This window comes from Drosophila navojoa, chromosome 2 (assembly GCF_054131105.1).
Source record: "Drosophila navojoa isolate 15081-1374.11 chromosome 2, UAZ_NAV_1.0, whole genome shotgun sequence".
NCBI classification, from domain to species: Eukaryota; Metazoa; Arthropoda; class Insecta; order Diptera; family Drosophilidae; genus Drosophila; species Drosophila navojoa.
Window position 1 is genome coordinate 29,090,404 of NC_142890.1, and position 26,733 is coordinate 29,117,136.

The window sequence follows — 26,733 nt, forward strand, 5'->3', positions numbered from 1 at the left end:
GCTAATTATAGATCTAATTTGATTGTGGACTGGATATTTGCAACCTAACTTAATTTATTATATGACATTTGATTTTGAAGTCGACACCGATATATGTAGGTTTTTAAAAATGACTAAGCTATCACGAATGATTTCAATACTTCTGCTGTTTCCTAATGACAAATCGATCCTAGAATACCCGGACTAAGAATAACTCCTAAAAATTTAATGATAGCAATCATTTATGTAGTCATTAGTCTGTTCTCCTTCGATGCATGTCTTAAAAACCAGTTCAAACCTATAGAAGCAAAAATCTGAACTAACTTGTACTTACTGCTTGAAGTAGGATACGAAATATCCTTTTAAAATCGGAGGATCCACAAAAGCAAAAACTTTTGCTTAATTAATATTTCTTGCATGTTCCCAGCTGCGTCCAATATCAAATTGATTTAAGAGCAGAAGAATCAGAGAAACATTTCATATTGAGAAATTACTTCAACCTTGTACATGTATTCTGATGGTGAAATGTGAATGATCAGAGCTGAAAGTTTTGATACATATCCCAACTAGCTAAATTTATACAATCATATATAAACATATATAATCATATATAAATAGTACAATTCATATTTGTAGAGCATTACAGTAATGTCATGTACTTTACTTAATTTTCTATCTAAAATTCCAAATATAATCTTCAGTTTTATGAATTTCTCAGAATAATTCTCTTTATTAGTTCCATTTTCTTTTTTTTTATATTTTTTTAATTTTTTTTTTTTTATATTACTTATATATAGTTTTTATCAGTTTTATTTTGTTTTCTTTTTTGCAATTTCTCATTTATCAGATATTCATATAGTCTATATATATATATATATATTTATACTTAAGACATATATATCTTATCTGCATGTCAATGCCGTTTCCATTCATTTCTTTTCTCTTTTCATTATATTGTTATAATATTTGTTTCGCTTGTTTTATGTATTTTCTTTTTGTATAGATACTTCTTGTTAGATTTACCTTAAAGCTTAGCATTTTTATATACGACGTTTCCCTCACTTATTTTCGATATTCCCCCATCGCCAATGTTAGCCTTTCGATTACTTATGTTCTTATGTTGCCGGGTAAAGCTAAAAACACGTTGACATTTTAATTTATTTAAAATATATAGATATATGTTTTCTTTCATTTTGTGTTTATTTATGTTCTTTAAAATGTACTTCTCGGATCGTTTGGTGTTGTTGTTGCTGCTGTTTTGCTCTTGTTCTCTATAGGTTTTAGCACAACTTATTGTTAGAAGAAAGAAAGAATATGGGAAACTGCTGAATTCTGGCTAAGCTGCTGACTTGTTGAACACTTTCTGTGACTTTATTTAGGTAAATACATAATTAATTACATTATATTGCTATTTGCTTATATGAGAATTGCTAACGAAACTTTGTGTCTGTCTGCCCCAAATGCCAATTGGCCATAATAAATTCCCTGCAGTCTAGTCTAGATTGTATAGCACCTCTGGGCGGGGACTTCATCAATTTGGGTAAACAAAACTTGAACGAAATCAACAATTAATAACAACAGAAATAAATAAAAAGCAGAAACACATATATTTTTTGAAAATTATAGATTCGCCTTTTATTCAACATTGTTTGTAAACTATTTACGTGTGTGTATATAAATTTGAAATAATTTTTTGTTTCGTTTATTCCTTTTGTGTTTGTTGAGGTGTTTCTTCTTCACTCATACCTAATTTCTTTCATCTGCACTATTAGAGTTGTATTATTATTAATATTAGCATTATTATTATTACCGTTATTGTATATGTTATGCATTGTTTGTTGTGTTAATTAAAATAGTTGTTGCTCTTATATCTGCGCTTCCGTATCTCTGCTTCCATATATGTACTATGTATTCCTATTTAGATTCAAACTAGCTTTACCATTTAGTCATTAAATATAATATAATATATGTATATATTTTCACGTGTTTTCTTTTCATTTGTCGCTGCCTTTGCGCTTTTAATTACAATTATACATTAGTACGATATAGATCCATATTATATAATTATATAGAAATACATAATAGAAATTTATATCATTAATAATTTTTTTTCGCGCTTGCTATCTCATTATCATTATACTCTTTTATACTTTTTTACAAACTACTTTTGTTTTTTTTTTTTCTCTTAATCAGCCAACAAAATATGAAGCCAAAAATCGAAAGTCGAGTCCGGCTAACATTTGCAAAATATGAACAAAAACGATTGTGGGAGGGGAAATACATTTTTTTTTCTTTTTTGATTTTATAAAATTATTTGCATGTATTTTTTATGTATTTTTTTTGTTGCATTTTTTCATTAAGTGTCCTTAAGTTTAGAAGCACAAGAGTGACTAAGAAGTGCGCCCAGCAAAAATGACAAAACTCCAATTGAAAAATACTAGAACAGCAAATATAATTAAAAGAGAGAAAAAACGTTAATTAAAAATAGGGGGCGCTTACAATAAGCTAAAAGTATGTATGCATATACATATATATATAGATGTATATGTATGTACGTATGTATGTATATATGTGTAAATATGTATGTATTGTATGTACATAAATAGTATTAGTTATTATTTGCCTTTTCACTTGAGTTATTAACATAAAAACAATTTCAACTAAAACACACTAAAGCGTTTCAAACTATATAATTTTATTATAAACTATATCTAAAGCAAAAATAAAAAACAAAATATAATAACCTATTTATGAAATTGTTAAAATTCATGAGCTTTTATCTTTTCGCCACGCCCACTTGTGTTGACCAGAAACCTAGATCCCTAACGCCCATTTACATTTGCAGCTGTTCATATTGCGGGTTTTCTGGCATTGCGATTTGATTTTCATTCACTTTTCTCGTTTTGTATATTTTTCATAAGTTTACTTTTAATTCGTACAATTTTACTAATTAATTTTAAATTGATTATTGAAATATATGATATACGTTTGTTTGTGTAGCATGTATATTGTTTTTTTCTTTTCTTTTTTAGATTTTTTTTTATTTATTAAATTTTCAGAAAAAGTTAAATATAAACAACTAAATATGCATTGATTAAAACTAAAATGACAATTTTGCTGTTCTGGTTGTTGGTTGTCGATAATAAGCTTTCTTTTTTTTTCTTTTAATTACTTTTTAATAGCAGTTCCTAGTTTCTCGTTTTAATTTACAATTGGTTTTAGTTTTTAGATATATATTTAATACAACTGCTTTACAAATAAGTTGTTGTTGTTTTTGTTTTTGTATTCTTGTATTTATAGCTGGTTTTGTACAGTTTTGTTTATGTTGCCTATTGAAACGTTTGCTTGTTGTTGCTTTGTATTGTGCTTGTGCTTTCTATGAATGCAAGTTTCAAGTTTCTCTCCTAGCAAGCTCCATTGCAGTTCGCTTAGATCAGACAGACCCGAACACCACCGAATCTAATATTGCCCCTTGGTTGGTCGGACCTTTGTCTTTTTCGAAGTGTTTTATTGTGGTTAGGCAATTGCGAGGCCTTAGGACGTTTTGGTCTGTATTTCAAGTAGCTGATTATTGTTTTAGCTCACTCTCTCTCTCTCTGTAATAGCTCTGCTACAAAGTTTCTGCATTGATTGGGGAAGTTTTTCGATTTCAATCCAAATTTATTGCATTTACCTCGATTTGTTTGATTCTTTTCTTTTCGTACTTTCTTGTTTAACGTCTAATACTAACAACAAAATTTATATCTACATATATGAATTATTGTAAATTGGTTTTAATAAAATTGTAATCACTAAAAGGAAGAAAGCAAAATTAAAATATGTTTTATGTATGCTCGCTCATATATATATATTTTTTTTTACTATAAACAAAGAAAAACTAAATAACGCTTAAAGCAATAAGAACCTATAAAGACAAACCATATAATATATATATGTATATGTATATGTATAAGTATATGTATTACAGTGCTTGCAAATTTTCTCCTTTCGCCTCGTAATTGACATATAAATATATAGCATAAAATGTTTATAATGTACCCCAATCGATTCGAATCGTTTAAGCTTCTTCAACAGCAACTATAAACATGTACAGCCATAAACCCATATATATATATATACATACATATGTGCTCATCAGCAAAAAATAAATCAACTGAACAGTATTTATAAATATTATGCATTTGAAATTTTGGGACAAAATTATAAAAATATATAAAGTTGAAAAAGCGCAACTTGCACTGCATTCGCCTGCTTCGCTAAGCTAGTTAATTGTATTGCATTTTCGTTTTGTTTCTTTTTCGCACGTTTATAAGAGTTTTCACACGCTGCTGCTCTCTCTCTCTCTCTCTCTGTCCACTTCCATTCATCACTTCTTTGCGCCCTTTCTGTGAGGCAGACATACATATATGTGGTTTCCATTTTCTCTTATGCACTTTTTTATTTTTTCAATATTTGTCCAAAGGAATTTCTATACATTTGCTTCATTTTTTTGTTTTGCCTTTTTGTTGTTTTGCTTTTTTTTTTTAATACATATACATACATAATTAATTAATCAATAATTAAAAATTATGAAATAGTTTTTTTTAGATGATGTTCCTTTTTTGTTGCTATTGAATTAAATTTGAGTTTAAGTTGTATTTTAAATTTTTTTTTTTTTTTTTTGCTTGCATTTTTGTATTTTGGCCTATTCGTTTCATTTTTTTATACATGCAACACATTACAAACACAAATTACACACGTTGGCTACATAAAATTTATCTTCTTTCGTGTAATTGTTAACAATTTGTTGATGCGTATTTTCTTGTTGCTGCGTTGTTGACGAGGCTTTCTTTGAATACAAAACATTTGCAACCTGCAATAGGAATAACAAACTAGAGGTGCTTCGATTGTTGCCGTTGTTGTCTATATATATATATATTGTTGCTTGTTCTGTGTTGTCTCACAGGTCACCGTTCTTCGTAGGCAACAACAGCCAGCGACGATTGCTTGCTAACGCGCTAATACGCGTCTGGTTTAAGTTAAAATTTATGTTGTTGTTGTTGGTGTTGTAATGGTGATTGTTGTTGCAGTTGTTGTTGTTGCTGTTGGTGCTGCTGCTACTCTTGTTGATGTTGCTTCTGCTGCTGCTGCTGCTGCTGCTGCGGCGGCTACTACCAATTTTTGCTGCTGATTTTGATGGTGCCACTGCTATGCGAGCATTTGCATACAGTTTCTTTCTGTCGTTCTTTTTTTGCTGTTGCCATTGTAGTTATAGTTGTTCTAGTAGTAGTTGTTGTAGTTGTTGTTGTTGTTGTTGTTGTTGATTTTGCGTGATATTTGGTTAACGTTTCTGTACTATTGTTTCATGTTACTGTTCACATTATAATTAAATTACAATTACAACTATTTATAGTATTTATAAATACATATACATCTATATACATATATGTAAATATATATGTTACTATATATATACATATACATATATATTTATATGCATGTGTGGGTGTTGTGAGTGTATGTTGTGTGCGTGTGAGTGTGAATGTATTTTGTGTTTGTGTTTGTGTTGGTGTATGCGTGTGTGTGTGTGTGTGTGTGTGTTTTCTTATGTTTTGGAGTTTTTTGTTTTGTTGTTATATTGATTTGTTGGTGCGTAGCGTGTGTATATATATACTATATCATAATGTGTAGTTGTTATTATTCTACGGCTACTGTTACTGGCACAATCTCTCCTCGCAATTCAAATCTTTTGAATTTTCTCGCCAACTACAACCGGATTATTGCGTCGAATCTCCTGGGCGCCATGCTCTCTGTAGTCAAAGGTGCAATTGTGTTTATCGGAATAACGATGCACGGCACAGTATAAGCCGCCACAGCGACACTGGAAACCTGTGAACAGAATGGGTAAATAGAAATAGAATCAATGAAAACTGAATAATCATATATACATATATATATTATTATTGTCCATACCAGTTAGGCCAACCTTCTTGCGGCATTCACCACATCGGTTCTTTTTCTTCTTGGCGTCCTTGTCGTCTTCCTTGTCTTTATCATCCTGCTCACATGCGGAGGCAGCTGCTTGTGTGGAAGTATTTGGACCAGACGCCGCTATTATGGCTTCGCTATTGGACTTGGAGGCGACTGCGGCTTCCTCGGTGATTTTCTAGACACAAGAAACATGAGCAAATTTAATTTAAATGCCATCAACGCACAAATACAACAACAACATCGTGTGAGCAATCTGTTCCAACTACATTCCCAAACTATTCAATACAGATTTTGGTTTTTCTATTTCGAATTTATTTTTTTATACATTATTTCAATGCTATCTGTGGGAATCTTCTTACAAGCGATCCCCCCACACCCTGTTCAACAAAAGAGACTACCTAACTAAGCGTGAGTGTGTGTGTGATTGGGTCAGCGTGTTTACCCGCTTCTTGGCAACCGCATCAACAGGAGGGGATGATGCAACGCCCCCCTTCAAGGGATTTCTATGCTGGACAAGCTCGTTCTGTATGGGACTTTCTTCTGTGGAGCTCGTCTCTTTAATCCGGCGCTTGCTGTGCGGCGTTTGATTCTGATGCTGATGTTGCTGCGATTGTGGTTGCTGTTGCTGAGGTTGCGGATTTTGCTGTTCTTGTGGTGGTGGTGGTGGTTGTTGTGGTTGTTGTGGTTGTTGTTGTTGCTGCTGCTGCTGCGACGGCGGCTGTAGCTGTGGCTGGGCCAAGCGATGATCGGACTTTTGTCTCGGCTTCTCGGGCTTATCGCCATTGGATTGTTCCATTGCAAGCAACTACGTCACGGGCGTGTGACACCTGAGCTACAATTAGCGCACAAACTGCGCCGTCTTATTTCTTGGGTGCGCTTTTTAGGAGTAAAATATCTCGTTTGATATCCGGCTGTATGGAGTAGGCCAAACGCGGACACGGTCTAATTGCAGTCACCACCGGTTGGCGATTGCTTGTGCCGGCCTTGATGCGGGACTTCGTCAGCCTTTTGACCTTGCGAGCTGCGCCAGCTACGGATGCCTTGGATGCTACGGACGCCTTGGTGGCTAAGGGCGATGGCGCCTTGCGACCGCGCGCAGTTGCCACAGGTTCGACGTCTATGGCCGCGCCACTGTGCTGCACGTCGCGGCGCAGGACTGAGCCGGACTTCTGTGCAATGGATAGCTCAAGCTTGCTCGCGACGCTCTTTCCGCCACCCGAGGAGAGCGGGCGGTTGCGCTTGAGCTTCTTAATGGGCTTCTTGAGATGCAGCTCGCCAATGCGCGTCTTCTTATCGGCGGCCGGATAGGTGTGCACGTTAGTCGAGAATTTAACCTTGCGGGAGCCGCTGGCCTCTGCTTTGCCACTCCTCCCGATCGGGGCGATCACCGACGCACCAGCGGTCTTTCGTGACAGTGAACTCTTTTTGACTTGACAATCAGCTATGCTCAAAGACGGCGGGACACGAGCTGACTTGGCACCAGAGCCAGAGGCGCTACCGTTGCCTCCCTTACGGATTCCTCCGTCCGCTAAGGAGGCGCATTGCAGCGCCGGAGTGGAAGATTGAAGGGAAAACAACATTAATTCTACTGCGCAATGCCTGTTGGATAAGGAGTAGAGGAACTGCATCGTATACCCTTTGGTGTGACTGAGCTGCCTACTCTCACTGGTACACGTACGGGTCTGGGTGGCGCCTGTGCTCCGGCCTTAACACGCGCCACCTTCTTGCGCTTGCGGCGATGCACTGTCGCCGGCACGGAGCACGAGCTGCCCTCCACACCAACGTTTACCGGGCTAGTGGCATCTTTGCGGACTGAAGGCTTGCGAGAACCCCCCGAGTTAGGCATTCCTTTTAAATTTCGGATTTTTACGGAGAAATTTTGTGAACCAAAACACTAAACCAAATGTTGAAAGTCTACACATACTATGTTACATCTCGCCTTGTGCCCAAATAACTGATGTTAAACTCAAAGGTATTGCCAGCTGAGGTACTGACACACAAGCTCTAAGAGCTCCCGATCCTGAGGAGGGCGTGCTCAAGGAAATTGCCAGCATTCGACTAAAACAATAAACATTTCTCCACCTTCATATTATGGCTCATACATATATGAGTATTACCCATGTTTCTTTGGTGCTCTTCTAAGGTCTCCACTCTTATGCTATTCTTATTCCTTATTACAAGCTATATAAGACCTATTAATTCTTATGCAGCTGATGAGACTAGCAGCTAGTTGGCATAAAACAGGTGAACAATGAATACAAATAGGTTTTCCAGTCGTGTTGTAATTTTCATCAGAGGTTAAACATCTTGTAATGATTATAATCTTAGTTTTTTAATTTGATTCTCCTCAGAATTTGTTCTTTCTTTAAATTGACCTATCGAAAACTATAGTTACCACATTATATTATCATAATATCCAATAGTACTTATATTATTAATACCACTAAAATCTATGTAAAAGAGGTTCACAAAACTTTGGTATATAAAAAAGGAATGAAATATACACAATAAGAATTATAATGAATGTTGTTAAGCCTTCAGTAGGAATTATTATCTTTACAATATATCTAACACCTCTACTAATCTTTACCCAACAACTACTTTAGCTTAAAAGGTATCTTATAGCTTCATTTCAACTTGTTGAATCTAAACTGATCTTCAGTTTATGGGATCTAGTGATATTACGTGAAATACAACAGACAATTGCATACAATATTATTCTTTGCTTGATTTCTAGACTCTAAAATGCGAAGCAGAACAGCGGATGCTATAGACGTGGATTCGTGGCGTTCTCAGAATGGGGCGAATAGCGGGGAGACGAATCACGAATTTGTAATCAATTGGGTTTACCTTGTCAACTCCGCCGTAGTTTGCAGCGACACGTGGCCAGCACAGCCAACATACACGATGCACTGTTACACTGAACGTTTTTTTCTATATTTTATACATACAAGTTGTTTACACTATTTCACTTATAAGAAGACTAAATTTATATCCGAAAAACAAAAAAATTTGTGACTGACTGATGAAAAATACAAAGAAATCAGAGGCGTTCCCAAACTGCTTGGCCTACTAAAGGAGCCGGAACAAGAAAGCCCACATCGATGATGGCTTAAACATGGGACTTACCTCTTTGACATCACTGTGTGATTGCTGTAAGCTCTGTACCGTGGGCTGTGCAGTGTGGGTTGTTGCGATGACCGGACTGAATGTGGGGCTAGGCTGTGGGCTTGGAACTGACACAGGTGTGCTGCTCACAGGTGGCTGTTGCTTTTTTCTAAGCGAGTCCTACAAAAATAGGGATCGAAATGTGAATATGTGTGCGGCTTCCCTCAAAAACTGACTCGTGAGCGGCGACGGCTCTCTGCATACTTACCTTGTAGCAAACTGAACACAGACCATCTGTAGCGGGATTACCATAGAAACCGCATCCCGAGCGGCACATGGGTTGCATTGGATTTGATTCACGTTCCATTCTGGCTGTATCAAGCTTATGAAGTTTTCTATGTGTATGTTTTGGATAGTGTGCGTGCGTCTGCGTCTGTGTCTGTCTCTGTCTCTGCGTCTACGTGTGTGCGCGTAAGTTTCAGTAAATTACTCCACAACGATGGATGGACGACGGAATCGTCTACACGTCTTTGTTGTTGTTGACTTTCGCCCAGCGAAATATGTTTCGATTATTTCCTGTTGCTGCTGCGGCGTCAGCAACTTCGACTCCGTTCCTTTCGCCTCGTGTTTGTTTTCTTTATGTTTTATTATATATAATCAGTTCGTATTACTGTTTACTTAACTAGCTTCCGTCCAAATAATAATTAGCTTGCTTCGTGACTGATACGCGGAGCAACTAGAGTTTTTCAATCCAATCGTTAATCTGCAAAACAAATTCAAAGTAAAAGTCGATTAGTTCAGCTGCCAACACGAAACCGCACTAAAAAAAATACTAGGAAAAAATGTGAAATTTGTATATAAAATACATTCGATATATCATTGCTTTTTTTTATTAAATATCATAAGAGTTATGTCACTTCAAAGCTCCACCCAGGTATACAACCTTGGGGCGGGAACAATCGCATATGCAAATGCATTTCGTCAATTATTTAATAAAGAAAATAAAATATACATTTTGTATTTAGCTGCGGCGATTGTTGTTCAAAAGAAACAACAAAGTTGTAAACAAAACAAAAATGCTCAACGAGGAGAGCGCAAAAGTAACGATTGCGTTGGGCCATAAACAAACAAGCATTACATCTGGTTTTTTTGGTTCCTCTTCAAGGCTGTCAACATACACATACACATACATACTTGATATAAGTAAACACGCACACAGCCACTCATAAATACGATCCATTCGCGCACACACACAAGCAAGCCACGAAATAACAGAGAAATAAGTTAGACTCAAACCAGTTTCAACCGACACAAAGCCATCCACATTAGAGAGGTGAACAGACAAAGACCAACAGAGAGACTGAGCTAGAGAGAGGTGGAGAGTTAGAGAGAAAAGATATGGAAAAAGAGAGATAAAGAAATACTTCAGCAGAGTGATAAATGGCAAATTAAACAAGTTATATTTTTTCAATTTTGCTGGCACAAACAGGTCCATCTAGTTGATTCAAAATTATATATCGAATATAAAATAAATGAGTATATTATAGTATATATCGATATTTTGATCACAAATAAAATGCTTCAAAACTCTGTATATCTTACTTTAACTTTCCCAGCTTATTTATCTCAAGAGAAACTCTATAGATAATGGCTTGGTTCCAATTGGCTAGACAATTGTAATCGATATCATTATTAATATAATTGTATATTGTACGCATATTTACTGTATATTTTTATAATCCATATAAACCAATCTTTATCTTTGTATGTGTTACAATTTCCTATTCTGAGAAGACTTTTAAAAACAATATCATAACAGCAAATGCCTTTTATTCAATGTAAAAGCTGGTTCGGTTAAAATATCCTTTCGTGTTTTAGCAGAAATGATCGGGATTACTTATATGTATATATCGTTACATACACATGTATATTCATATGCATTTGTATGATATGGCATATATCTGGATGTGTGGTTGATTTCCTGCTGTTGCGGTTAATTTAAAGCAAAAACAGCTGTCAGTCAACGATACGTTTCTCTCTCTCTCGCTCTCTCCCGCTCTTTCTCACTTTGGCAATCACCCCAGACATGAAAATGTCAACTGCCAACACACATACAAACACACATGTGTAAAAGCAATTCCCCACACGTTCCCAATTACGTTTAAACACATTGAGCAAGCAAAAGCAAGAAAGAGAGAAAGAGAGAGAGAGAGAGAGTGCAGCTGTTAACGAACGAGAGCTTATACACATACACTAGACACCACACCATGCGCAGCGTCAAATATTTGCCTGCAAAGCGAACAGAAAAATAAAATGAAAATGTATTTCTGATTACCAGACCAGAAGCTTTGCACTGCTGTTTTCTGTTATGTGTGTGTTCATCATTCATTTGCTTTTTATACTTATTTACATACGTATTGTATTCTGGCGTATATACTAATATATTTTTATTTATACGTGCGCTAACAGTATGCTATGAACTATGTAAACTAAAATAAGTGAGCACATACACGTTTATGGCGCTTTACCTACATAACAGAAAGGAAATCATATGACAGTATGGCTCTATGATTAACAGATGACTGAATGTGTCACTCACTCAACGTGATGTGACGTCACTGTGGCTCTCATTAAACTTAAAATAACACACAACTGCGTTGCTCCGCAACAAATGTACGTACGTACGTGCCCCTATGTACGTATGGATGTGAAAGCATGTGTGTGCCAAATGCGCACTTGTGAGAATTGCATAAGAAATACATAATAACAGTACTAACTGCAAAGCATTCAACAACATAAACAAACGTGTGCTGTCGTCCAGAGATAGCAACAAGTTAGACAATTGGCGGGGAGCCATCGACTTGAGAGTCACTCTGTGATAATATTAAATATTTATAAATATGTCAATATTAAATAAAACATTTTGAACAATCTTAACACTTATCATGAATACAGGGTATACAAATATTAAAGTGAACATGAATTCCACAAATAAGTTAATTATTTAATACAGCTGCAATGTAGAAACTCAGTCGGTCGCGCTGCGTTATTAAATAAACAGGATTCTTAAAACGGTAGTACGCGAATGAGACTAAAACAAAGTAAAGGTTAATGTGCCGTTGACCTGCATTTAAATCACAAAAGTTACAACAGGAAAGATGAAGGGGTGAGCAGAGCAGCATAAAAGGTAAGGAACGACATGGTAGGCAAGAACACACAAATAAAACAGACAGACGCACACACATGTAAATACAGACGTAAACAGGCATGCATGGACATACGCATGGTGACTGTGCTTGAGTCATATTTACATATTAATGAGGGAGTTAAGCGACCAGACAACAACAGCTACAACAAACCAAGCGTCGAGCAAGAAGCTGATGAAATGCACAGAGCAACAAACATCAGCGGCTCCAAGCTGCCCCGCACATTCAATTATTAAAACTTTATTAAAAAGAGCACAAAGAGAAGATCTGGAAAGAGTGAGTAAACAATATGGCGGACATCTGAGCTCGGCCCATGAATGAGCTTTAAAAGCCATGCCCAAGAATGCGCCACTCTTCCGGCCACAAATCAAGAATAAGAAGAACTCAAACAAGCGAGAAGAGGCATCCACTGTTGCACACCAAAATAATCAATTAAAGGGCTGTGCCTAGTCGAATATAAAGCTGGCAATTTAAATGGCTTCCAATTCCACCTGCAAGGCATTACAAATTAACGGCAAACGAAAAGACATACATATGCTCCACAGGACAGCACACACCCAAAGAAGCTCTTTGCTGGCTGCCTCTGGGTCATTAATCATAATAAATTACAAACTTATAAATTTGCGTGGAATGAAGAGCAGATGATAACATACTAACAGATGTTAATAACATGAGAACTCCAAACAGTGTCATTTAACAGAAATTTCAACCTAAATAGATATCCAGATTAGTATTATATTGATTTCTAAATTAATAAAAACAAAACATTTTTAAATTCAATTTATTTTCTAAGTTTTAAGGTGCGGGACTGTAAATGTTAATAACATAACAGATTAAATGCAGAAAAGCTGTTTTAACAGATTTTTTTCAAACGCCGCACCAATGTTATACATTAACAGGATATTGTAAATATATGTATGTATATATATAAAAAAAAAGTTTTTTTTCTTAGATCTGTACGATTGATTCAGCGGATACAATCGGTATGCAGATGGACAAAAATTAATGCAGTTAAAATAAGCCTCAAATTATGTCTGTGGATCGCTCTTTGTATAACTACATTTACACAGCCAGAGAAACACACATACACATGTATATGGAAGGAAACGAAGCAACTCGACTGAATGAAATTTGACTGTTTGGGAAAAGAAAGGAATGGCAATGGCTATGCCAGTTTCTGATTGCTTAAAACTGGTTAGCTCAACCTCTTCTACAGAGTGCAAGAGTGAGAGAGCCCAATGTGAACACTTTAGGATGAGGAAAGCAAATAATAACAGAGGAGGATCTGAAAGGATGTAGCTAAAGGGAATTACCTTGAACTTTTTATTGGCCGCTATCCAAGACAAAGCCAGAGAGAGAAGACAGCAGATGAGATGAGAGACATCATGGTGCTGGCAGCATCAGCAATATGGCGAGCAACCGACACAAACACACATATACATAGATACATATATATACAAACAGAGTGTAGCCGTGCACATGCATATACATACTTAACAAAAGAAATAATATAATTACTAGAACTATGTAGAATGAGCACACAAATACCCTTGAAACTATATTAACCAACGCGATTAGAGCATAAAATCTTTTGTTCACGAAACAATGGGGAACTCTCTTGGCAATTGTTTCAAATTATTGCCAAATATATTTCTATTTTCATATTTAATGAAGACATATATACATTATACATTTATTGCATTACTATTTTTATGACTTCCGCCTTATATCTACCTAAATATGTATTGGGTAATATACGTACACTCATGCATACATACCCATATCCAACATCTATGTATCCATCCACTTATTTATGTCTGAATGATGTTGAATCGATCGAATAATTAATAAAGATTATGAAGCCACATGAGCGGAAGATATTGTATCAAACTTTTGGTTTATTATTTTTGTTTTCAAATTTATGAGTGTCAATAAGTTGTTTCAGCTAAACACACACTACATACTCGTATATACACCTTGTATGAATAATGTGCTTGGGCATCTGTATATATTTACACACAGGCCATAAACAATAAAAAGTAATAACATTCGGACGCAGCTCCAACATCTGAGACTCTCGGCCAGACGGTCAGAACGGTGCACACGAGCTCTCCACTCGACTCGAGTCGCTCCTGCTGCTGCTGCTGCTCCTGTTTCATCCGCGCCACAGGTTGCACACTTGCACACACACAAACACATATACAATGGGAAAATAAACAGCTAGGTGTGCACTTAGAGCAGACAGCGTGCGAGTGTGCGTGTGTGATTTCACAAAAGGATCCCCCTCCCTTGAATAACTCCTAAATTCTCAAGTTGCCGAGCTGCTGCAGCAGCAACGGAGCAACCAACGACTCACTTTACAATTACACACACACACACACACGCAGAGTCACACTCACACACAGAGTTTTGTAGAAAGATTAATGGAAATCGCATGGGAAAATGAAATATGAGAAACTCTACAAAAGTAGCTCTCACCAGCTGAGAGGAGGTGCAGGCAGAGAGAGAGAGAGAGAGAGGGGAACGACAAGTCAGTGAGAATAAGATTCAATGCGAGCACACAAGGTTCGCGTTGACAACTAACCACCACCAGCAGCAGCACCAGCACCACCACCACCATGAAGATCGTGGGGCGTTGCCGTCGTTTTCGTGCATGGCACGAAAGCATGAAGAAGAGCTGGAGGAGCAATGAGTGGAGCGGAACTAATCGCCATGCGGACGAAGTTCATTGTAATAAAAAATATAAAGACTAAAGAAATAAATAACTCAATAAAATAATAGGCCAAACAGAATTCTATAAAGACTAATAATTGTGTGAAAAGATCCTTATAATTTCCACTCGCAGCGCTGATCTGAAGATCAATTAAATTGCAGTGGATTATTTAGGATTATGAAAAATTATAAGAAAAATTAATTAAAATAAAAAAAAAAATACTTAAAAAGAATTTAGTGCTTCGATATACAAGTTCAAAGCTCAAACAGAAATGCTCTCAATAACTTAATTTCATTTGTAATCAATAATTTAATAGCTTCATTTACTTTTCAAAATGGAAGCTATAGATTTTATTTCAATTTTATATTCATTTACTTTTGCTATTTTTATTTGTATGTACCCATACCTTGTTTTCTATATACATACATGTTCATTTTGTATTTTTCACACAGCATCCCTCTCGTGCTTTGAAGGTCGTTCGAATGCATTAAACTTTGCTCAGTGACTTAAATGGTTATTGACCCGAGCCAGAAGAGACAATTTAAGACATGACAGACTCGATACTTAAGCTCGAGCATACGAAACGCGGAACCTCCAAATTTTACTAGCTATATATCTAAAATATATTTGTGTATGTGTGTGGATATATTTTCGACAACCTCTTTTGTGCTATTGAACTTTGCCGTTGTCGCTTGAACTTTGCAGCAGCAACTGAAGGCTACGGCGTACAGCTGCCGGCTGAGTCAGTGACGTTGACGTCAGCTCCGTGGGAGAGCAGAGTTGGGGGCGTGTCATTGACAACAAAGCGCACAAAGTTCATATCATTGATATTCATTAAACACATTACATCGGATACATGTATACACACGTGCGTACGTACACACACATACATACATACATAAGCGAATACATAGCTGAAGTCTAAGGCAATGAACTGCAAGCAGGAGACGCGACCACAAAGGCAGAGACAAAGAAGACCAGGGCGAGGCATTCGTCAGTGTACGAAAACGACAAAGAAGAAGTAATGCAAAAGCCAAAAGGAAGGCAGACAGGCAAACTACAAAAAAAAATAAATAAAAAGCCAAGGTTTCGCTTTTCATCTGCCTTTGCTAACGGTACAGGCGAGAGTTGACTGTTGCCATAGAAGCAAGGCAATGTGGTGAATATACCTATACAGCACAGCGCTGCTTCAACTGTGGTGAGAAACAAGACAAGCAACCAAAATTAAAGCTGGTCGCTGGGGCGGGTGCTGGGCAACCGTTTTACGCATTAAAGTTCCACAAGTTCCAAGGATGGAGTCAAGGTGGACACTGGAGGCCACTTCAGAATGCTAGCGGATATAACGGGGCGGTAATGTATTTTATCCGATGTCATCATTATTAATCGAACTGAATGTCAAGGGTAAAGACAACAATCGATTACTTACGTTAAGCTATAGGCCCCAAGTGAAATAATTTGGAAGTTAGCGCTGCAGGATAAATTTGTAAAGGATGAAGAATAGAAACATCTTTATCTCTCAAACTATATATGAATGTATGTAAATGTAATGTCAGATATACATTTGCTTACATACTTAATTCAGTTGAATACACCCATAGAAACGGAAAACAATTGCATAAGTAGGAAAACAAAAAATTGAGAAACAGCGATGTCTACATTCACACGAACACTCATCTGTATAGATCAGAGAGTATTAAACACTAAATATAGCATAAATGAATGAAACAACGAAACACTCCGACGTCGTCTACTCTTCAATGGTTGCATACACTCAACAATTTTTTTTTTTTTTTTTAATGCATGTTTATGTATAAGACAAAATTGTGTGTATTAATGTTATAAAATATATGTATAACGCCTCTAAAATGTAAAATATTTGGTTTTCCCTAATGGGTGGGTGTAGTTCACATTTCAATCCATTATTCAGCATTTGTCAAATGACATTAGCTACAAAAATAACACATACACACACACATATGTATAAAAACGGCACATGCACTTCGTACTAGACTAATAAGCTCTCTCTCCCTCTTCGTCTCTCTATTTTCATTTCGTAAGCAGTTATAGAACACCAACACAAAAACACTTCAATAATGCTTAGCTTTATTGTTGTTTTGCGGCTGCTGGCAGTGCAAAAGCCCCATTCAGAGGGCGTGCGAGAAGACAGAGACAGAGACAGCGATCACAGTTAGTGCGTAGTGCGTCGTGCGTCGTGCGGGACGGCCGAACGGCAGAGTAGAACCATTTACACGCGACCTAAAAACAAACCAGCAGACCAACAAAAAATGAGGTCGTGGCCATCCACGCGCCGCTATGTTGGCGACGGCGACGGCGGCGGAGACAAGAGACGAACGGAGCAGCTGACACAGACGTCGACGTCGACGTCGAAGTCAACGCTGACGATGACGCGCGCTTATCAGCTATTTATATGTATGTGAGTGCAAGAGAGACAAAATCCGATGCGGGAGGGTAAAGCGCAAGTTGACAATAATATACATATGTATATGCAGTACTTGATATGTAACTACCCTGTAAATTAAATAAATTATAATTTTATAATATATGAGTCTGTCTACCAGCTGTATATTTTTAATTATTTATACAAATTTCTTTTTTTTATTCCCATTTAAAAATAGGGTATCACAAGACCTGTGCTAGCAATTAGTTCGCGAACAGAGCTACAAATATTATACTACGTGAACGGGAGACGCTGACGGCAGCAGACTTGTTTGTTTTTATTTATTTTTTGTTATTTGTTTTGCCTTCGTCATCATGACTTCACATACACACACCTACACATACATAGACACGTCTGTGTGTGCGTGATGTGTATGTATATAAGATACATATGTGCATACATAAGCCAGCTTCTTAATGGAAAATGTGTAATACAATTTGCATAAATTTATAGCAAAAAAAATATATATACATATATATTATACATTTTCGAGAGGCTGCCAGATAATGACAACTGTTGTTTATGAACTTTCGTATGGTAAACAAAATCGAATTCTCTTGAAAATTAGTCATAGCATTTGAAGTTCATTAAAGTTCGCTCACTCGGGGACTGGGACTCGAACCCAGGCTAACCAACACTCGACTATAGAGCAATGAACTGCATAGTGTATATAGCAGAAATATATATACATATAAAGATTTGTTAAGAACGAATCAATACTTACAAGTCGAATAGCTATTATTAAATTGTAAGCTTATGAAATGCATTAAATATTATCGCAATTAAGTGGATTGATTTGATTTGAAGCACAGCTACAGGAAAGCCAATTCGACTGACTTCCGGAGTAAAATACATATCAGGTATTACAAGTCATCAATGGCAACAATTATGCGTTTGCAATATATATCCATAATCTTGGATCTATGATAGCGGGAATACGGTAACTTGACTGCAGGATATTCAATATTCAATTAAATATATTATGTTCAAGAGCGGGCATTGATCAATTGTGTTCATTTAAAAGATGTGCATATATTAATTATATAAATATATATATACATATATGAATATGCATTCATTATAACAGCAGCGACGTGTATAATTTTTTTTTTTTTTTTCGTTACAGTGGCGTAAAACGTGATCGCGATAATGTACAGAGCAATAAAAATAGCGATAAGGGCCAGGGCTCGATACACGTGCCGTACTCAAATGCGGGCTGAGTAAATACTAATACAAACACGACTGGAAGATGCCCCAAGTCTACTGCAACAATTGAAACCCCTCATATAACACACGTTTTATCAATATGTACAAATGATATAAAATGCTTTTGTTAGGAAAAATATTTCCTTCGACCTGTGTTATCTATTTCTATTTAATTTTTAACTTTGGTATTTTCATATTCTAGTTTATTATTTAATCAGACATTTTCATTTATTTTACTCTTTGTATTTTAAATATTCTTTATAAATTCATTTTGTAGTATTTTCTGAAATTTATAATTCATATTTCGTACTAATTAATTAATTGTGAGATTTCTGAATATGTTAGTAGTACTGTGGTAGGCATAAGATTGCTGTTTCTCATATCTCTTTCAACCTCCCCTTTTTTCTTTACTTTGCTGTGTGTCATCTCTTCCTTCTCTTTAACTCAATATATTTTCCTACACATTTAGAATTAATTAGGGCTCCACACATACAACAAATAATGTAATCAAGTGTTAATCAGCAGCTCGAGATTTTCGTAACGCCCAACAAAAAGTGAGTTTAGCACATGAGCGCTAACTACCTATTGGGCAAGTGAAAATATTATTACTTAGCTGTGCTTAAATATTAGTTTAATATACAAATAATAATAAATTCCTTTTTTCTTCCCACTAAAATAACTGTATAAGATATATCGATGGAACAGTAATCGATAGGCAAAAAGGCATCCATCACTACGTCACAGCAACACATGAAACAATTCTAGCACCACACACATACACAGACGCAGAATTAGTGTCAATTGGATTTGCATATGGCAGGCAAAAAACAAAAAATATGCCCTCATCGAAAACAAAAGTCGTGTGCCCTCATAAATGTGATGCGCTGCCTCAGACTCTGATAAGAAATAATAGATAATGCGTGTCAGGCAAATATTATTGCTGACTTATTGTACTGTGACTCGCCCAAACGCATGTACATGCATATATGTTTGTATGTGCATATGTGTGTTTACATAAATGTATGCGTTGTGGTGACTCATCCGCGAGAGAACAGCACACAAATTTCTAATCATGAACTGCATTCTGCTATTCATTATCGTATGTGTGTGCGGGTGTGGATGAAAAGAATTTGCAAACAAAAAAAACGGTGATTTTCAACATTTTACATCACTAGAAATTGATTTACATACACTGTGTGAGTTGACAAACAAGCTGAAGTGCCACCAACGTCCTTGATCATATTTTGGCAAGGAAAAAACTGTTGATATTATAGCGAAAGTTGTGTTACTAAAAAAATACTACAAAATGTCGAAAATAAAAGTTAAACGCAACCACACTTGTCCACTTCGTCCATATACATGTATGTGCACTCATACATATTTAAGTGCAAATAAAATGCGAAGGTTAAAGCTTGCGGTTGAATCGATGTATATATGTACTTTACATGCACGTATATATACATAAATATATGTATGCCCACACATTGTTTGCAGTATGTGCGGGCACTGTTGTTTTTGTCTACTACTATTTTATCAGACTTAGGTTTTCATTTTCTTAGCTTGAACTGCGATTTATTTTGTTTTACGCGACATGGCAACGTCTGTTCTATGACATTGCATATAAAGGCACACACACATGGGCGCATACGTTTGTGTGCTCGCGTGTGAAAGAGAGAGAGAAAGAGTACGAGTGGTGAGCTCAGTGCTGCGCTCATGTTGAAATTTAGCTGTTAATGGTGGTGAATAAGCGCGAGAGAGTGTCACGACGACGTAGGCGAAAATTTAATAATTTTTTCATCAGAAATGCTTAAGTAATGCACTTACTTTGAAAGTTTCTTGTAGTAATTTTAATTTATTGCGAGTGGATAAGCATTTAAAACAAAAACGCCAGTTTTGTTTGAATCACAGTTGTAATCTTTTTTTTTTTTTTTTTAATTTAGTTGGTTTTGCTCTTTTTAAATTTTTTTTCACAAATAATACAGATGTAAAAATTTTTGATCAACTATAAGCTTTTCGTGGAGAATTGCACAGTGCAAGGGGCAAATAGAAATTAAATATGTAAGTATATCACAAATTATGGTTAACTTTCTTTTTATTTTAAACAAACTAAATTTTTCTTGCACACAACGCTCACGACGACGACGTTAGCAGCAACGCTGGCGCGGATTTAATAGACCCGATTGGCTTGACGAGCGCTCGACGATTTTTTGTAACAAAAATTGTAAAATCATTTACAAATTATGCCAAATCAACACGGCGCGCACGCACACAAAGACACAAAGCCAGCCAGCGAAGCAGACAGAGACACAGCGCGTGTATTGTATTGTGGATGACAGTTGTAGTTGTAGTAAAACCCAACGTGGATTTGATCCTCCAAACTCGATGTGAAGTCTCCAAGGTTCAACGCACGAATGAAACGGCGAAGCAGAACGCAAGTCAGCCGAGTAAAAATGAAATTGGGTATGTTATACTCAAAATGTACTGTTGTTGCCACTGCAGAATATGTTAACACAAAGAGTGATTTGTTTTTAGTAATGCAGGAATTTTCTTTCATAAATTTTAAAGATTTTACATATTTCAACATAGTCTCACAAAATATCATATTTATATATTACCTGTACAAAGTAAGGTAGTCTAGAGATTATTCTTGATTTTGTCACTTTACAGTGCAAGTTAACAGCGAGTTGAATAGCGTAGCATTAAGAAACCAGACGAACATATATTTATGTACATGCACGCATGTATGTATACAAAATCATATACATATGTATAAACTTAAACATTGACGGAAGTCTGAGCAAAACATGCACACACACATTCATATATACATATACTTGTGTCTAATAAAACTAGAGAGAACATACATATGGTGAAAACATACAAGGAAATATTCTGTGAATGTATGTTCGTACTTAGATGGATAACGTAATATGGCTGTAGCGCATATTAGTGATAAAACAGCAATGAAAATATAACATTTTGCCATGCCAAATTTAAGTTGTTGAATAACAACTAACGAAAACTAAAAGCTTTTGCGAAAACACACAATAAAATAAAACTGCCAAGTTTCAAGGTACACCGAAGTATTAAAATATATCTAAATATTAGAATCGCTCCTATACGAAGGCATAAACAATCCTCTCCGAGATCTTCAGCTTAATTAATCTTTTTAAGAACTTCAGAATATAAAGTAGACTTTTTATTGCTCTTTAGGTACCAGTTACAAAAAATATACATACATATGTACAGTATGTATTTATGTACATACTTATACATATGTACATAATATTAATTGTTTTTTGCCATCAGACAGACGGGAATGTTCGAGATATCTGATATAGAAAATATATATGTATGTACATATATGTAAATATGTGATTAAACTTGTTTCATTGAGTGCGTTTCGCACTTGATGTCAAAACAAAAGTACCATTCTCAAGGGTATCATGATTGTAACAAGTTACAGACCTGCACATTCACACACATTCATACTCCATTTATAGAGACAGAGACCAATGCAATGCACGAAAAAGAGAGGATGGAGAGCGAATTTTTAACATTTAATCATGAAACTGCTGTTATACATACATACATATGTATTTACATATATTCATCTGTTTATTTTTTAACAGAGAAGCGAAGAGGCTAAGAACTCATATTTACTTACATACATATTTGCATACATACGTACATTTATGTACATTCCTAATTGTTATTTTGAAATGGAAATTCAGCGACGACACAGTTCCAACGACGCCATATTGTAGCCACACGTCAACTAAGTGAGAGAGCAAGGCTGAGAGCTATTGAGATTGAGAGCAGTTGCTGTTATTGTCATGTTGTTGGCATTGCCATTGTGTTTTTGTTGCTGCGTCATCAATGCAAACTGCGCACTTTTATGAAATCTGTTAATACATATGTATGTACATATATAGTATATGTATTTTATATTTAATTCAATATGTACAAATGTATATGCGTAGAACTTATATAGTTTTACACGTGTGATTAATTATAAATAATAATGAGGAAATAACATAAAATTCGCTCGTATGTTGTAATAATACCTACGTGTGGTGAGTTTCTCAGGTTAACATTTTGTTGGCTAAAATTTATTTTATTTTAAGTATGTATGTATGCGATTTATATCCTTGTGTATTTATATGTGTACATATGTACCTATATAGCTAAGTATGTATCTCAGTGATACGATTCATTTTTTGTTTAGCCGTCAACGTGTAAATACGTCGGGCGATAAGAAATAAAACGGAATTGACGTGATATTGATACATACATACATATGTATGAATATAATTATATAAACAATTTTTTATAACTTATATTACAAATTAGATATTTTAGTTTCAGAAAGTAAATATAAACGCAAAAACATGGACATTTAAGTCTTTGATTAGGGTTTTTGTACACGTCTATTAGACTTAAAATTAATTTAATTTAATTAAATTTGACCGAAACATCGATGTCATTTGTGCTTTCATACATACATACATACAATCTATACGGCGTATGCATAATCATATTATGTATGTATGTATGTTTGTATATGTACATATGTATGTATGTATGTCCATGTCTACGAACTGTAGTTTTGAGGGACTCTCACCAATATGCACATGTTTGTTTTGTATTCTTGTATGCACCTTGAATAAGCTTTAAATCAGCTTACTTATTTTGTGAGTACAAAATTAACCAATATGCATACAAATGTTTAAATGTATGTATGTACGTATGTATATGTGCATACGATCATTCGTTTGATTGCTACGTACATACATACACATACATAGTATGTACTTGTATAGCTTTAAAAATAAACCGACTAGATTAAATTGGTGTACATGGCGATGTATGTATGTATGTATGTATAACAGTCTACCAACAGCAGCTTTTCTATAGAAAACGAAAATAATTTCCTGTTTCATGTGCTTGTGTACGTATACATATGCATATACATATGTATGTTTGTATTGTCATGCACAGACAACAGCTGAGGCCGAAGCCTACCGAATGAGAGTGAGAGAAAGAGTAGAAGAGAGGCAGCACTTGATTTCGTCAGTTTAGGATCGCACGAACCAAACAAAACGTTGTTTTGTTGAGTAAAGTCAAAATTTAGCAATAACAACAATTAGTCACCAGCCGCGCAGAAAGCTGTCGTGGTGAAAATGTTGCGTTGACTGAGTTAACAGCAAATGAGAGCAATAGCACAACACAAAAAGCCAAACATATACAAACAAACGTGTTGATATGTTTTGTATGTGTACATACGCATATGTACATCTGTATATACATATGTATGTACGTGCGCCTCACCACTGCACTATGGGTAAAAAGTCGATTTTTTTGGCATTTATTCAAAAAAAATTTTGTTTACAATTTAAAATTTTCTTTTATTTATTGAATATATATACTTCAACTAGATTAAAAAGTATTTTTTTAAAAATTTAGCGACTACCATTAATATTTTACACATACTCAAAGTCAGCTGTTGCATAGTTGCGTTTGATATATAAAAAGCGCGGGAAATTTTGTTCAACTTGCAATTAAAGTGGAGCTTTTGTGTAAACATAAATAAAAAAAAGTGTATAATGGAAAACGTACCTAATGGTATGTACTATAAGTTATTGCTATTACTTTTTGATTGTAATTGTGTTATTGTCCAGTTGTCCAGTGTGTTGTCTGTGTGTATTTTTAGCTAAAAATTAACAAATGTACTTGTGTTCCGTGGAGTATTACTTTTGTGCAGCACACCACTTCACAGAGGTTTGATATAACAGTTGTTGTGTATTATGTCCAGGTTCGGAATCTATTAACCTCGTTTGCTCCTTTTTGTTCCTTTTGGAAAAAAATTAGTTTTTGCAGTTAAAAACGAGCTTTGTCGTGCAGAGCTTGTGGAGGTATGGACCAACAACAACCGCCAAGAAGGCGCGGTAAAAAACTTTATTATTGAAAAATTTAACAATAATATTAGCGAAAATATTAATAATCTAATTGATAAAAGAGTAAAGCAGTTTGTAGAGAATATAAAGAAGCATCTGCCAAAGTGCAACCGGAATTTGGAAAGGTTTAAAATGCATCATGCTAGGTGGCTTGAAGGCAGGGTGATAATTGATTGTGAAGGTACTTCGGTACTTCGGAAATTTTTAGAACTTCTTCTACGAATTTGCAATATGGAGTTAGCCCTCTGCATGCTTGGATTCGATTCCTTGAGTTTGTATTGAAAATATCGTACAGAATCGAAATTAAAAAATGGCGTGTTAAGGATGTCGACAAACAAAAGGTATCATTGCGTAAACAAGAAATTAAGCGGAGGCTGTGGGATGAAATGGGTCTTCATGTGGATCCAGGCCTAATGGAAGTGGAAATATCAATGATGTTCACAAAATTTTGGTGCATGGATACCAAATTATCGGCACTTGCATAATTCCTGTTGGCATATTAGGAGAAAACGCGTCTGAATCCCGGAACAAACAGTATAGAAATGATAGGAAATCTCACGCCAGGAAATGTAGCCGATTAGAGAATTGAACTGATATATTTAATAGGGCTTTAGACTCATCTGATCCACTTCTCTCTTCACTCAGTTTAAAAGAACGCGAAAAGAACAACAAGAAAAAAAAATTCCCAAAATAAGTTATTGAACTTTTGGAAGATCCCAATTTTCAATTACCAGCGACATTTGAAGGCTTAATGGAGCCAACCTTAGTTGAAGAAGAAAATGAAGACGAAAATGAGGATGAGGATGAGGAAAATGAAGATCAAAACATAGATGATAAAAATTTAGAGTTAAATTTTGAATTAGATGAAGAAAATGAAGACCATTCAGTTTAAAATTATATCGCATATATTTTATATATCCCTAAGAGTCTTCAAATATTAATATTTGCTTGCAGTTGAATGAAATATAATAAAAATATAATTTAAAGTTGCTAAAATTGTACAAAAAAGTTATTAAAAATAATTTGAGCCCACAGGTAATGATTTTTAATTTAATATAATATGTAAAAGGGGCGGAAAATTTGAATGCCACGCCCAATTGTAAAAAAAAAAAAATCCGAATTTCCTTTTTAATATTAATAATATATTCCTAAAATTTCAAGTTCCTAGCTCTTCATTTACAATTAATGCCAAAAAAATCGACTTTTTACCCATAGTGCACTGGTGCTGCAACAGCAGCTTGTGGGGGTGTTTTACTGAGGTGAACGACGCGCCCCACGCACAACAACAACAACAGTCAGAGCCATCCAAGCGACAGCGTCTGAAATCTGTGGGGAGTGGAGGTAGCGTTGCATTTTATACTTCATATCTGTCTGGCAGGCATGATACAAGCGAACCACATTACTGCCTCAGTTGAAATGCGCAGTTACGGGCCGAGCACAAAGCAACGACGCCACTGCGTAGAAGACTGACAGGAAAAATAATATTAAGGCAAGGTTGAGGAACGTGTTGAGAACAAAATTGAGCACTGTTAGAAATATCACTCGATGGATTCTCTTTCCTGCTCTTCTGCTTTGGGGCATTCAACTTGGACAGGTGCGAGACGGTCAGTCGGTTTCATGTACCGTTGCAGCGATCAGCACACAAGTGGAAGAGAACAATGAGTGGCAAAACATGGGGAGAGCCGCACACGCACATTCATCAGGATTTGACAACGACGCGCAATATATTTAACTGCGAATATCGTGAAACTACGTAGCAATAAGTTGCGAACTGAGCGAGACAAGCAAATACATATGTATGTATGTGTGTATGTACTTGCATATGTATATGTTTGTATGTACATATGTATGTACGTATGGCATAGATGCATTTGCATTTAAGATACACCACATGCGAGCGAAAGTTAGTTGCAGAAGCAAATGGCTTCCTTGTCTGTGCATATGTACATACATAGTATGTATTTGAGGCCTGAGATATTAAGAAATTAACAACATTTATAAAAGCATTTATATGCGCTTTGATATGAAACAGCCGAAGTTAATTGAACTTTGGCTGGCGTTCTTTGTGTGTGGTATTTGTACTCATGTTTGCATGCGTGTGTAATGTAATGTACTGTAATTACCCCACTTTGTTAT

The 26,733-nt window shown here is 35.6% G+C and overlaps 2 protein-coding genes and 1 long non-coding RNA gene across 5 annotated transcripts; 1 reads left to right on the top strand and 2 right to left on the bottom strand.

Annotated features, from left to right (window-relative positions):
• Positions 1-5,556: 5,556 nt before the first annotated feature.
• On the bottom strand, positions 5,557-22,348 carry drn (zinc finger AN1-type doctor no). Of its 3 annotated transcripts, none has more exons than XM_089256106.1 (5): positions 22,332-22,348; positions 9,326-9,820; positions 9,079-9,237; positions 5,932-6,124; positions 5,557-5,847 (listed from the first exon to the last, which is right to left on the bottom strand). In XM_089256106.1, the coding sequence occupies exons 2-5, from the start codon at positions 9,422-9,424 to the stop codon at positions 5,699-5,701; spliced, it is 600 nt and encodes a 199-aa protein (XP_089112232.1). In that variant the 5' UTR covers positions 9,425-9,820; positions 22,332-22,348; the 3' UTR covers positions 5,557-5,698. The 3 variants fall into 3 exon arrangements, with proteins under 3 accessions (XP_089112232.1, XP_030243706.1, XP_089112231.1); XM_030387846.2 differs by lacking the exon at positions 22,332-22,348 and adding an exon at positions 20,465-21,045; XM_089256105.1 differs by lacking the exons at positions 9,079-9,237; positions 9,326-9,820; positions 22,332-22,348 and adding an exon at positions 6,392-6,745.
• On the bottom strand, positions 6,810-7,870 carry LOC115564027 (uncharacterized). The gene is made up of 2 exons (XM_030387842.2): positions 7,585-7,870; positions 6,810-7,477 (listed from the first exon to the last, which is right to left on the bottom strand). The coding sequence occupies exons 1-2, from the start codon at positions 7,793-7,795 to the stop codon at positions 6,810-6,812; spliced, it is 879 nt and encodes a 292-aa protein (XP_030243702.1). The 5' UTR covers positions 7,796-7,870.
• LOC149092352 (uncharacterized) lies at positions 12,014-16,055 on the top strand. The gene is made up of 2 exons (XR_016196151.1): positions 12,014-12,244; positions 15,429-16,055. It is a non-coding gene; the product is annotated as an uncharacterized LOC149092352 (long non-coding RNA).
• Positions 22,349-26,733: the final 4,385 nt, after the last annotated feature.